Below are 14,191 nucleotides of genomic sequence, written 5' to 3' on the forward strand. Positions count from 1 at the left end.
GCAGAAATCCAAATCTAGTATCAACTTTCTATCAAAGACTTTGCTTGGCACAAAAACGAAATAAACACGATAAGGAGAGGTTGCTACAGTAGTAACAACTTCCAAGACACAACAAAACAGTAGAAAAATAAAAAAACATGGGTTATCTCCCATAAGCGCTTTTCTTTAACGCCTTTCAGCTAGGCGCAGTGATTTTTATGATGCTCACATAAAGATGAGAGTTGAAGCATAGAGAGCATCGAAAAGCAAGTAAGAAACTCTTTTAAGTCTAACCCTCTTCCTATGAAAAATAATTTTGTAAGGGAACAAGTACTGAAAGCACAAAGCAACAAACATAGAAAGGCAACACAAGCGCAACTTCAAGATTCTCAACATAAAGAGGGGAAACTTAATATTATTAAGATGCATATAACCATGTTTCCCTCTCTCATAATAACTTTCAGTAGCATCATTGATGAAATCCACAATATAACCATCACTTAAAACATTCTTATCATGGTTCATATGCATAAAAGTATCATTATTTTTGGCATAAGAAAAACTTTTCTCATTAATAGTAATTGGAGCAGGATCATTATCAAGAATTTGAACATGGTAAACAAGTTGCATACTAAGGGAATGGTTTTTGGCAATCCCATCATAACAATGACAAGTTTCATAAGGATAATTATAACTTGTGTCATAGCCATCTCTATAACGATTATCTAAACCCGAAGATATAATATCATCATTTTCACTAGAAGTAAAGGTATCAAATATAGGATCTTCAAGCACAACATCCCCAAGCTTAGAGCTTTCAATATCATCGTTTGAGGGAACATGGATAGTGCTAACATCATTACTTTCATAATCGGTACCAAAGAGATTTTCAGTATCAAAAGTAGTGTGCTCTTCCAAATCATGATCACTAATATAGGTAAAGGGCATAGGAAGATCATTGTACTCAGATTCATTATCATAATAATCATTAGGAGCAACATACTTACGGTTACCTATCGTTATCTCATACACGCGGGGATATGTCGTTACCTCTTTTTTATTCTCCCTCTTCTTCTTCTTCGTTCCCTTCTTCTTCTTTTCCCTTTTAGGAGGGAGAGGCTTGAAAGGAAGCTTCTCCACATAACCTGATTTATTATTATAAACAATAGAAGAAACTTGGGAGGATACCTCTCTTTCATTAATAAGAACAAAACACATATTAGTCCTGTCATATTTTGGTAAAGTCCCATCCTTTATAACTCTTTGTATGTAGGTGTTGGCATGGCAATTATTAACACAATAGAGATAACATCCATGCAACACACTATTCATATCAAGATAATTCATATCTAACAAAGAAATTTTTCTTGATAACTCTTCACACCCCAAAAATGAAGTAAGTTCATCATGCTGATTAGAAGTGAACATGTGATCACAATATAGATTTGAAGTACTCATTAAATTCGAAATACTATCATCATGACCAGAACATTGAAAATTAAAATGACCCACTTCATAGCAAAGTTCACAAATAAAAGGATGGAGGTCACAAAATTTTTCACCAAGATCTTTTAGAGCCTTGTACCACATTCTAGTTTTTTCATTCCTATGATGGATACAATATTCATCTTCGATTTGATTAATTCCACAAGATCTATGCATTCCACAAAAATTAACATGCTTATAAGAAATAGTATTTTCAGAAGTTTGGGCATGTTTATTGCAATCATTAACAACAATTTCATTTTCCATGCAAGTGTCTTTAAAAGGTTCATGATACATGTACCAATTTTCTTTAGGAACATTAATATGAGAAGCAAAGGCTCTATAACAATCGACCATAATTTGAGGATCAAGACCATATTTAGCACTAAGGTCTTGAAAATCAGCAGTTTGAGCGAAAGACTTAATGCAATCATACTCGTAGTTTATACCTGATTCTTTACCTTTGTCATTCTCCCAATCTTCAGTATTGCTTTGAATTATTTCAAGAAGATCCCATCTAGCTTCAACCTCCTTGCTTGTGAAAGATCCCTCCAAACAGGCATCTAGATAGTCCTTGTGGTGTCCTGAAAGCCTTGCATAAAAAATATTAATAATAACATTACGGGGGAGCTCATGAATGGGACATTTGAGCATTAGTGACTTCAATCTCCCCCATGCTTGGGAAATACTCTCTCCATCACGAGGATAAAATTTATAAATGTAATTCCTATCAACATGCACTTCACGAGGAGGATAAAATTTAGAATAAAAGAGAGGTACAATTTTCTCCCAACTAATAGATCGACCATTCTTCAGCATCTTATACCATTCCGCAGCTCTGCCCTTCAGAGATATAGAGAATAGCTTCCTCTTAGCTTGGTCCTTTGAAATACCTGCACTCTTGAACAACTCGCATAATTCATGTATAAAGAGTAAATGATCACTAGGATGGACAGTCCCATCTCCAAAATAGCACTTGTTCATAGCAAGTTCAACAATTTTCGTAGGTATATTGAAAGGAATACTTTTAGTAGGTGGATTTAAAATATCACAAGCATCATTAGAGTTATCGCATATGGGAGATAAAGTATTATCAGAGAAAATTTTCTCCCCTAAAGCTGGGGAGCTAAAAAGATCATAAAAACTAGCTTCCCCAAGCTTAGACTTTTCCATAGCATTAGCAGTAATTGCGTTCATACTAATAGCATTGCTACTAGCATGCAAATAAGGTTCCATAGGTTTTTTAATTTTCGCATCAAACAATTTATGTCTTAACTCAGGAAAAAGATTAACAAGCTCACTAAATTTTTTGTTGTTTTCCATTATGCCTAACTAGTGAAAAATAAAAACAAGAAACAAAAAGATGCAATTGCAGAATCTAAAGGAAATAACTTCGAGCACTCACACACCGGCAACAATGCTAGGAAATAGCTTAGTAGTCGGAGGATGTGAATACCTTTTACCTTACCTCCCCGGCAACGGCGCCAGAAAATAGCTTGATGTCTACGCACGCTTCTATTCCTGTAGACAGTGTTGGGCCTCCAAGAGCAGAGGTTTGTAGAACAGCAGCAAGTTTCCCTTAAGTGAATCACCCAAGGTTTATCGAACTCAGGGAGGTAGAGGTCAAAGATATCCCTCTCAAGCAACCCTGCATTTACGATACAAGAAGTCTCTTGTGTCCCCAACACACCTAATACACTTGTCAGATGTATAGGTGCACTAGTTCGGCGAAGAGATAGTGAAATACAAGTAATATGGATGATTATAAGTAGTAATTGCAATCTGAAATAAAAATGGCAGCAAGCGAACATGTAGCAGAACTTTTTGGAACGGTGTTTCAATGCTTAGAAACAAGGCCTCGGGATCATACTTTCACTAGTGGACACTCTCAACAATGATCACATAATTGAATAAATAAATTCTACTCTCAAACACTCTCTTGTTGGATAACAAACATCATTCATTGTGTAGGGCTGCAAAAGCACACCTCAAGCCGGAGTAAACAAGCTCCACAATGTCATAAAGGAATCACACACGATGCGCACACTGTCACCATCACACCGTGGAGAGTGAATCCAGAGTTCATATTAAAGTAACCTCTAGAGTGCATAATATACAAGAGTAACATCTACATATTCAACTAGATTACAAAGCTCATGATCACATAAAGATCACACCATGGGAGAGAGAGATGAACCACATAGCTACCGGTAGAGCCCTCAGCCTCGGGGGAGAACTACTCCCTCCTCATCATGGGAGACAGCAACGGCGATGAAGATGGCGATGGAGTCGATGGAGATGGATTCCGGGGGCACTTCCCCGTCCCGACGGCGTGCCGGAACTGAGACTTCTGTCCCCCGAACTTGGCTTCGCGATGGCGGCGGCTACGTAACTTTTCTCGTATTTTGGCTCTCGGTACTAGGGTTTTCCGATACGAAGGAATATATAGGCGAAGAGGCAGCGTCGGGGGAGCCAGGGGGTGGGCTCCCCACACCTGGGCGCGGCAGTGGGCCCAGCCACGCCGCCCTATGGGGTGCCCCCCCTGCTGGCCTTCTCCGACTCTTCTTCGATGTTCTGGAACACTCCGTGGAAAATAGGGCCGTGGGCTTTTGTTTCGTCCAATTCCGAGAATATTTCCTGTATAGTATTTCTGAAACCAAAAACAGCAGAAAACAGGAACTGGCGCTTCGGCATCTTGTTAATAGGTTAGTACCGGAAAATGCATCAAAATGATATAAAGTATGAATAAAACATGTATGTATTGTCATAAAACTAGCATGGAACATAAGAAATTATAGATACGTTGGAGACGTATCACTTCCCATCCCAGGGACGATGCACGTGCAAAATATGGCCTCGTTCCGACAAACTATGCGGTGTCACGGGGCGTTTCCTACTCATTTCCCCTAAAAGTCATAGAACTCCGGACTTGATAGCCCTGTTCGTGAAGGGTTTTCCAAAATAATTATCGTGTTCCAATTCCGTCTTTTGGAGTGGTTACTAGGACACATAAAATAACGTCATGCGGCTCCGTGGGATTTTCTGACTTCGTTTAAATTTCCATCTGGCCAAAACGGGAACCCGAGGACATATAAGAAAGTGTTTGAATTGTTACTATGTTAACATGATACTATACATGATTCAAATATGCATGATTTTGACATAAACGGATAGAGAATGTTTTTATGAACATTTTGATACCTTATACGCATTTTTCTGACATCATATGAATTAGTTATGATTTTTACAAAATTAGATAAATTTGAAAAATAATCTACGCCGAGGGTGGCCGTCGGCGTAGCCTGTCTACGCCTCGGGCCAAAGATATGCCGAGGGCTGCCCTAGACCTCGCTACGCCGACGGCAACGCTACGGCGAGGATCGAATGGGGAGGCTGGCCAGACCAGGCCATACGCTGAGGACCCCGACTTTTGGCCGTCGGCGTATAAAAGGCCCTCGGCGTATCGCGTCATTCCTGTAGCGGATCTCAGGTTTGTCCATTACAATACGTTTTTTTGAAGGAGTTCTGTTATGTTTAGCTTCCAATTAATCGTTTCGTTTGTGTAGTGGCTTTATCCAGCTTTCGAGCGAATCGTCTTGCATTTATTCAGTCCACCACAGCATCATCCTCACACTACGGGAGAAACAGGCGTTGCCGTGCGACCGATCGCACGGCAAAGAGCCTATTTTGCACGGCAAAGGCTTTGCCGTGCGTCGACGCACGGCAACGTCTGCACGGCATTGTCCCCGACGGCAAAGACAACATTGCCGTGCGCCTGACCAAACCGCACGGCAAAGGCTCGTTGCCGTGCGCGCGCTCGTTGCCGTGCGCTCGAGCGTTTGCCGTGCGCGCGCTCGTTGCCGTGCGCTCGAGTCGTTGCCGTGCGACCCCTCTTTGCCGTGCGCCCAATACTTTGCCGTGCCCATAATTCTTTGCCGTGCGCTTCTCTGTGCCGTGCATTGATCTTTGCCGTGCGCCCGCGCCCCTTCCTGCACGGCAAAGAATCCTGCAGCCACACCCAGTGAGCTCCCAGGAGCACAGTTTAGCGACACGTGGCTCCTTTGCCGTGCGTGTGCACACGGCAAAGTGACCAAATGTCCTTTGCCGTGTGCACACGCACGGCAAAGGGCCCTGTTTTTTTCATTTTTTTGCTGTTTTTTGCTTATTCCCTGCATTTCAAATATAGCAATTGACAATAAAGCATATACTCATATAATCTTCAACATAACATCACCAAACACTACGGGAACACCACAAATACATCAAACACACATATTCATGCATTACATAGAGTCCATAGTCCATCCACACAAGTTACATAGAGTCCATAGTGCAATGTCCAATATTACAATCCATTACAAGCATACAATCCGACAAAGTGCACGAAGACCATGCCATCAACCTTGTCCTCCTCCGCTTCCGCCGGCCTCATTGTCATTGCCTTGTGACATAAAATCTATAAGCAGGTTGATGGAATTAACATGCATTTGCATATTGAACACTTGAACAAGCACAAGTAGCGGGTTGGGCACAAGCGTAGGAGGACTCACCGAGGTTCATGCTCCGGATGATGTTCATGTTGTTGACGGTGATAGGTGTCCCCGGGGTCTGAGTGGGCGGTGGCGGCATCCACATGGAGTAAGGTGGAGGAGGAAGACTCCCCGGTGGAGAAGACAGAGCCGTCTGGCTCATGAGCCAGCTCATCTGTGCCTGCTGCTGCTGCATCATCTGCTGCTGCTGTTGCATCTGCTGCATCATCTGTGTCTGCTGCTGCTGGTACTGCAGAATCTGCTGCTCCATCTGCGCCCTTTGCTCCTGGGCCGCCTGCTCCTTCGCTGCCATCTCCTCCTACGTTGTGTTGCCGCGATGTCATTAACATTTCAATGGAAAGCATGTAAAGGAAATGTAGAGACCCGAGGAAGAACATACCCGTAACCGCTCGACAGCTAGATCCGGGCCCGTGGCCGGGCTCTCTACCTCAGGCTGGCCGCTCTTACGACCACGACGGATCTGGCGGAGAGAGGGAACCCTCGCTGGGTCGACGCACCCGTCACCAAACCATAGGCGGCCATGCTTCAAGCCTTCTCTCGCAAGCACCGCGACCTCAGGGTCAAAGTCCTCGGCCTCTGGATTGGCCTCCTCGCCATACTTCTGCTTGAACTTGGAGACATACGACGTGCACTGGGTCTCGGATTGCGGGTTAACCCACAAGGACCCCGTCTCAGGATCAGGCGTCTTCCTTTGCTTCATCTTCTTTAGCACGGCAAAGACGTTAGGCTTCGCTCCTGTCCTGACTTCCTGCAAAAGAGAACATGTAATTGAGTGAAGTGACACACCCTTGCGGAGTTAACAAATATATAACATGAATTCAAAGAATGAAGGAACCATTAATTTGCTCACCTCCTTCTGCAGGTGAAGAGAGATGGGGATGCTGCCTTGGATATGCGATCCACCTCGCATCTCTGCCCGCTTCGCCTTGCCCTCCTCGTGCTTCTTGAGGTACTGGGGGCATGTCCACCACATGACCATCGCACGAAAGCACCTATCGTCGTTGCCGACGTACTGAGGAGGGTTCTACATGCACAAGATAAACCCATTATGGTAAAATAAACTACATGGCGATAAAGAAATCAATAACACATAAATGCAAATACCTGCAAGTACTGCCACGGCTGCATGAGCGTGTCGCGAGCGTCCTCCTTACTCATGTGGACGAAGCGGTCGGCGTGCCAGTCGCGGACGCATTGAATACGTGCCTCGTAGTGCATGCCAGTCACCCTCTTCCTTGCAAGCTGGTGTAGGACATCATCGCACGCATTCTCCTTGCCCTCGGCCCTCTTGAAGTATTTCTGCAACCATGCACATAGGTAAAACAAGGGGCATTAGTGCAATTATTGTGAACCAAGGAGAGTGTATGAATGGTAAGAAGTCAAAAGTCACGTACCCAGAATTTGGCAACAACCATATCCGCCGCGGTGCCGCGGCCAAGAGGATCTTCCGCGAGGCTGTAGTGCGCCCACCTCCAAGCTACGTCGCAGCCACCAGTAGGGAAGTTGACTATCCCAGGGAAATACCACCTAAGTAGGCCCCCAAGGATGTTCGAGTACCCACGTGGCGGTCTCTGCGTCGGGTCTTCAAACTGGAACGAGCTGCAACATGAAACGACAACATCAATATGTATGTGATAATAATTTTGATAATGAAAAAATTCCGATAACGAAATGCAAATAAATTACATGTACCTCCTTCCATAGGGCACAAGAACAACGTGCTGTAGCGCCAGCTTCTCGGCGAGGGAGCTGTGTTATCCCACGGCGATATGGCTTCCTATCACGTGGCCTCAGCCTCTCCAAAGCTGGAACGTACTGGTAGTCCTCCGGCTCACACCACTCTAGGCTTGGATCAGGATCGAACACTAAGTTCCCCAACCCCTCATCCTCCGAGAGGTCCTCCTCGTCCCCCTCCTCCTCCTGGTCCTCCCCACCCCCTCCTCCTCCTGGTCCTCCCCACCCACCTCCTCCTCCTGGTCCTCCCCACCCCCGTGGTGCTCCTGGTCCTCCTCCTCGTCATCATCATCGGCTGCGGGAGGGGGGCTAGGACTAGGAGTGAGTACCCGCGTCGCATTCTTCCTACGCGGCCGCCCTGTGGGAGCGACAGGAGGGGGGCTAGGAGGGGGGGTAGTAGCTCGGCCCCGCCTCGAAGTCCCTACACCTACCAAGTCCTTGAGCTTCTTTTTAAGACCGCCACCCCTTTTTTTTGGCGGCATGCTTCAATCACCTGCAAACACAAATGAAGAGAGTGGTTTATTAGTACGCAATATTGTAAAGAGATAAATATTAGTGAAAGCAACAGAAATATAAGTAGATGAACATTAATGAAAGCAACAAATAATGCAAAAGGATGAACATTAATTAATTAGTGGAAGCAACAAATAGCTACCATAGAGTTCTCTCAAACATAGCACGGAGTTCTTACAAATAACCTAGCTAGACAATCTCTATTACACGGAGTTATTACAAATAGGCTAGCCTCACAATTACTACTACATAGATCAGTAGCCTGTGTCGCCATCCGTGATTGGACCGCGTGTCTCCTCATCGTCATCAGGCTCGGCGAACCAATAATCATCAATGAAACCTGGAGGTGGTCCATCTGCATCGAGGTCAATCCCTGCTTTGAACGCCTCGAGCAAACTCAGGTCTTCCGGGGCACAGACATCCTCAGCTTCATCTTCTGCATTGTCTCCATCTATGCCCGCGTCTTCTTGTTCATCGTCTACGACCATGTCATCGATAGTCGGCAAGCCGATTGTGAAATGGCCGGGGAGCCCTTCTTCCTGATAAAACTCGACACTCCTTGCTGAGGGGTCTACGCGGCGGTAATCGTCCTTGTTTGGCGGGGGCGGCCTATTGCGTGAAGGCACCGTCATCACAACATCCCATCCATGTAGACGTTTTGTCGGGTTTCTGCACGCGTACGGGAGATAGAATACTTGAAAGGCCTGGGTTGCCAAGATGTACACATCCTCTCCCTTATAAACGGAGTTCCTTTCAACTTCGACCAACCCAATTTCAGGATCCCGTCTCACCCGACGTGGGTCAAACCAATGGCATTTGAAGACGACGGGATTTAGCCCTTTGTGAAACCCGTAATTCAGCTCGTATATACCCTCGACTCTTCCATAGTAATGGAGCCCATCATCACCTTGACATACCACCCCACTATTTATTGTCTTCGCGTTGGGCCGGCTTGTTGTGTATTGATGGGTGTGGAAGCGATACCCGTTCACGTCATAGGAGTTGAACGCTTCTACGGAATGGTCAAAGCCCCTAGCAATTTTTCTTAGCTCTGACTTCATCTCTTTGTCAGTTCTTGCCTACAAGTTTAGCACAAGAAGTTTAGAACGAGAAATGACCGATAAATGTAGGAAGTGCTAGCTAATTTGGATAGAATAGTACCAAATTACAAAACCAGCTACTGAAACCGAAACCGCCTCCCTTATCGAAAATTTGCTTGGATTCTTCCGGGGTAGGCTCCCTGTGGGTATTCTTCCAATGTATAGCCTTGAATTTCCTATACCGATGAAAAGAGGAAGAGTTAGCCACGAACATACGAGTGAATGTTTGCGAATAATTAAATGGTTCGCACTTACTCGATGTACGGCTTCACTTCGACCATGGTGTTTAAGACATACGAGTGGATCAAGGTCCGCTCGGGTAGGTCCGTTACGTACGGCTTCGAGCCACTTGACTTGCCACCAAGCCCCACGAAGATGCTAAGCTTGGGTACTTCTTCATTGTTGGCGGCATTGTAACGGAGGACCGGGTTGTGCTTTGTGGGAATGTTGGGATCATAGTGCTTAGTGGTGAAGTTTGCCACCTCCACGTTCAGGACTGCCTCGGCTATGGATGCTTCGATCTTGCATTTATTGCCAGTCATTTGACGAAGCTTTTGTGTTTCTCTCTCGGGACCAAACTGCCAACGGCCCCAATTCGGGCCCCCCTTTAAGCACTCCTCCGCGAGGTGCAGGATCATGTGTTGCATCGGATTAAAGAACCCTGGAGGAAAGATCTTCTCCGGATCGCAAAGCAACACGGGTGCCTCTTCATCCAGCTTCTCAATCACTTTAGTGTCTAACTCCCTAGCACAAATCTGGCGGAAGAAAAACTCAACCTCGCTAGCACTCGCCAAGTCTTCTCGGGGACATAGCCTCGAATCATCACCGGCATTATCCGCTCAAGCCATATGTGGTAGTCATGACTCTTCAGTCCTTGTACTCGCAGCGTTTCAATGTTCAGGCCCCTCATCCAGTTGGCTGCGAACCCATCGGGGAAAAACAAGGAGTCCTTCATCCATTGGAAGACCTCCCTTTTTTGGGCCTTTGTGAGGCAGAACGGAGCGTGTGGCTTAGTCCAAGTTTTTTTGGCACCATTAGGTGGCTGCATGTTCAACTCCGGCCTATCACACCACCTTTCTTGATCAATTCGAGCCTTTATGTTATCCTTCGTCTTCTCAGTGTCCACAATCGTGCTCCAAATGGCTTCACTGATATTCTTCTCGGTGTGCATTACATCAATGTTATGCGGGAGCTCGAGAAACTCAAAGTAAGGGAGCTTCCATAAGCACGGCTTGTGAGTCCATTGGTGTGTCTCCCCATATCCTAAGAAACCATTCCCATCAGGGCTAGGCTGAAGAGCATCTAACTCGGCCTTGATTTCCGTTCCGGTCTTCGGAATTGGCTTCGGGCCACGGACAACACGGCCTTTCTTGAAACTCTTTACATCACTCCTGTATGCATGCCTCCGCTCAAGGAACTGTCGAGCTTCATCAAAGCATGAATACTTGCCTCCCTTGTTTAGCCAGAAGAAAGTCACAGCACATGCACTTGCTTGTGGGCAAGGCCACTTCCCATGTGTACACCACCCGCAGAACAAAGCACGTGCTTGGCAGGTCATGCGGGACGTGTGGTACCACACATACATATCGAAGTACTCCTTCTTTGATGCGTCATATGTTCGGATCCCGCGACCTTCCCAGCCACGAACCAAGTCATCCACCAGCGGTTCCAGGTACACATTCATGTTCTTGCCGGGTATTTGGGCCCTGGGATTATCATCGACACAAACATGTTCTCTCGATCTCATGCGACGCTGTGGGGAGGTTCATGGGAATAACAAACACTGGCCAACAACTGTATATCGCAGCCGACATACCATATGGATTGAACCCATCGGTAGATATCGCAACTGCTACGCTCCTCGGGTCACACTGCTTTCGTGGAAATTTCTTCACAAAGTTCTTCCATGCGGTACCATCCGACGGATGTATCATCTTGTCGGTGTATCTGTTTCCTTCCACGGCCCACCTCATCTGCTGGGCAGTATCCTCGGTCATGAAGAGCCGCTGGATCCTCGGTAGAACTGGAAGATAGCGGAGGATATTCTTGGCAACCGTGGTCTGCCTCTTCTGACCATCACCATTGCGGTCTACCTCAAAGTACCTAGAGGAATTGCATTTGATGCAATAATTTGTGTCAGCGTGCTCCTCTCTGAATAGCATGCATCCCTTTGGACAAGCGTGTATCCGCTGAGATGACATCTTAAGGTCACTGAGCAATTTGGTCGAATAGTAGAAGTTTTGCGGCAAGAGGTGCCCTTTCGGCGAAGGCTGCCTACGATGACCAGAAGTTCATCGAACCCATCTCTGCACAAGTTCCTATGGCACTTCAAGGCCATAAGGCGAGCGATGGCATCTAGTTGGGTAACCTCTGTATTTTCATGTAGGGGTTTCTGCGAAGCAAACAGAGCCTCATAGTACTCCTTTGTGTTTTCCTCCGGGTCCTCACTTGTCTCCGCATCCTGAGGTGTCTCCACCTCTACATGAGAGCTTTCAGGCACATTACCATTAGCCAAGTTTTCTAAGCACCTATCAAAACCAGTGTCATATTCCCCCCTAGGTTGAATCTGCCGCACCTCCTTCCTAGCACGTTTCTTTGCCTTTTCTCCATGGTAAGTCCAAATCCTGTAGGACGGTGTGAACCCAAACTTGATCAGGTGCATACTCATAGTTTCCTTGTCCTGTGCCTTTCGGTTAGCGCACTTACTACAAGGGCACCAAACACTTATAGGTCTGCTAGGGATGGCAAACGCCCTATCCACAAACTGCTCGGTCTTTTCTCCCCATTCATCAGTATAGTTCCACTGACTGATTCTGCCATCGTACATCCAGCCACGATTATCCATCCTCTAATCAGCAACAAAACAGACGAACATAGCATTTATATATCAAATAGGAAATAAATGCATCATATATTTATTTATTTTACGCGTGCATCAACTTTGAAACTCTACTAGGTGGGCTCCTAGCAGCCGCCGGATCCGTAGATTGAGTACGTTCTCCGTGCTCTACCCCGATCCGAGACAGAATTTCGGCAGCACCTCCCCGCTGCTCTCCCGATACACGTCTCGGCAAAAAGCCGAGAGGGGTGTGCATCCGGAGAACAACGGGGAGGCGCTACCGAAATCCTGTCTCGGATCAGGGTAGAGCACGGAGAACGTACCCAACTACGCATCCGCCGGCTGTCCCGATAAATGCCGTAAGAGTTACGGTTCATAATATGCGAGACCACTAATGCATATTTATCCGCGTAACCCTTACGGTCGGGAAGAGACGCCTAGGTATCGCGACAGACTTGGTGATCTAGACATAAAGAAAAAACCTAGGTACAAGAGAGGCGAACGGATTCTCACCCCCGAAGCGTGACCGACAGCCGGCGAAGAAGACCAATGACCCTCCGGCAACGCTCCTCAAGCACCCCGACAACGCCGGCCCCTGTGTCCACCTCGAAACATCGTCTGCATAGCGAGAAAAATAAATTAGTCATTCAAGTCAAGACTAAATTCTGCCTCAAATTCCTATTTGCTAAATGGCCCTAATTTTGACCTACCGAGACCTAAATTTTTCCGTACGCTCGTGTATGCAAATTTCACAAAATCAATGCATCTCAATGTGCTTTACGTGTCTTATCTTGATCCATGTAAAGGCATAAGGCAAAGTATTTTAACTTCATGCATGATATGAATAAAATACCAGCTCATGTCAAAATATCACACAAATAGCTCACAGATTTTCAAATTTATCTACATCTAGCAGCGTTCATTTCAATGTAACACACAAACAACCCGTCGGGTCGGGAACACACAAACACACCTTGCTGCAGAGATTGGCAGATTGGCGGAATGGGCAGTAGGCCGTCGGGTCGAGGCAGCAGGGTGGAGGACCTCCCGTATCCCGCCGGAATCGGAGCAGGCGGCGGGGGCGGCGGCGGGACCTAGCTCCCTAGCTCGGCCGCGGTGGCGGTGGGGGAGGGGAGCAGCAGCAGCGGTGGGGGAGGGGAGCAGCAGCAGCGGCGGTGGGGGAGGGCGGGGAAGCAGCAGCGGCGACGGGGGAATGGCGGCGTGCGTGGCTGGCGCGATGGTTGGGGAGGGGCGGTGGTGTCCGTGGCTGGCGGCGGCGGCGGGGAGGGTGGCGGTGTGCGTGGCTGGCGGCAGCGGGGAGGGGCGCGATGGTGGCGGCGATGGTGGCGTGGATGCGGGCGGCGGCGCGGCGTGGATGCAGTGAAGGGCGAGGTCGATGCGTTTGTGGCTCAGGTGCCCCGACCAGGTACCTTATCCCCACACTTTGCCGTGCGCCGTTCTTTGCCGTGCGGCAAAGGGCCTTTGCCGTGCGGGCACTCTTTGCCGTGCGCATGGCGGCCTTTGCCGTGCGGCAGGGTTCTTTGCCGTGCGCCTGCGCATGGCAAAGCATTTTTACCACTTCTATAACACTAAGAATTTTATTTGTAAATTATCAATAACATTAAGTTTTATTTGTAAATTATATTAAACTTGTTTTTCAAAATGTGTATTATTTAATACTATATGTTTCATGTTTTTCAAGAAATGTGTGATTAACCATAACCCTAACCCTAACCCTAAATCCTAACCCATTGATCTAGCCACATTAATCATAACCCTAACCCTAAATCATATAACCCTAAATCATATAACCCTAAATCATAACCCTAACCCTAAACCCTAACCCTAAATCCTAACACATTAATACTTAACCATAAATCCTAACACATTAATACTTAACCATGCATCATAAACCCTAACTCTAACCCTAAACCCTAAACCTATACCTAACCATAAATACTTACCCTTTAACCTAAATCTTTGGTTCTCCA

The 14,191-nt window shown here is 46.6% G+C and overlaps 1 protein-coding gene across 1 annotated transcript; it reads right to left on the reverse strand.

Annotated features, from left to right (window-relative positions):
- Window positions 1-5,653: 5,653 nt before the first annotated feature.
- LOC127338309 (uncharacterized) lies at window positions 5,654-7,730 on the reverse strand. The gene is made up of 7 exons (XM_051364480.2): window positions 7,707-7,730; window positions 7,409-7,613; window positions 7,119-7,313; window positions 6,865-7,038; window positions 6,394-6,762; window positions 6,015-6,312; window positions 5,654-5,920 (listed from the first exon to the last, which is right to left on the reverse strand). Exons 2-7 carry the CDS (start codon window positions 7,427-7,429, stop codon window positions 5,862-5,864), a joined length of 1,116 nt encoding a protein of 371 aa, XP_051220440.2. The 5' UTR covers window positions 7,430-7,613; window positions 7,707-7,730; the 3' UTR covers window positions 5,654-5,861.
- Between the last annotated feature and the right edge of the window lie 6,461 nt (window positions 7,731-14,191).

Source organism: Lolium perenne, chromosome 3, assembly GCF_019359855.2.
Source record: "Lolium perenne isolate Kyuss_39 chromosome 3, Kyuss_2.0, whole genome shotgun sequence".
NCBI classification, from domain to species: Eukaryota; Viridiplantae; Streptophyta; class Magnoliopsida; order Poales; family Poaceae; genus Lolium; species Lolium perenne.

Excerpts from the sequence above, each read along its gene's own strand:
- LOC127338309 (XM_051364480.2), bottom strand. The coding sequence starts at position 7,429 with ATGGTTGTTGCCAAATTCTGG. Across the intron at positions 6,763-6,864 it reads CTCTTCACCTGCAGAAGGAG|GAAGTCAGGACAGGAGCGAA; the intron begins GTGAGCAAATTA and ends TCTCTTTTGCAG. Across the intron at positions 5,921-6,014 it reads CATCCGGAGCATGAACCTCG|ATTTTATGTCACAAGGCAAT; the intron begins GTGAGTCCTCCT and ends ACCTGCTTATAG.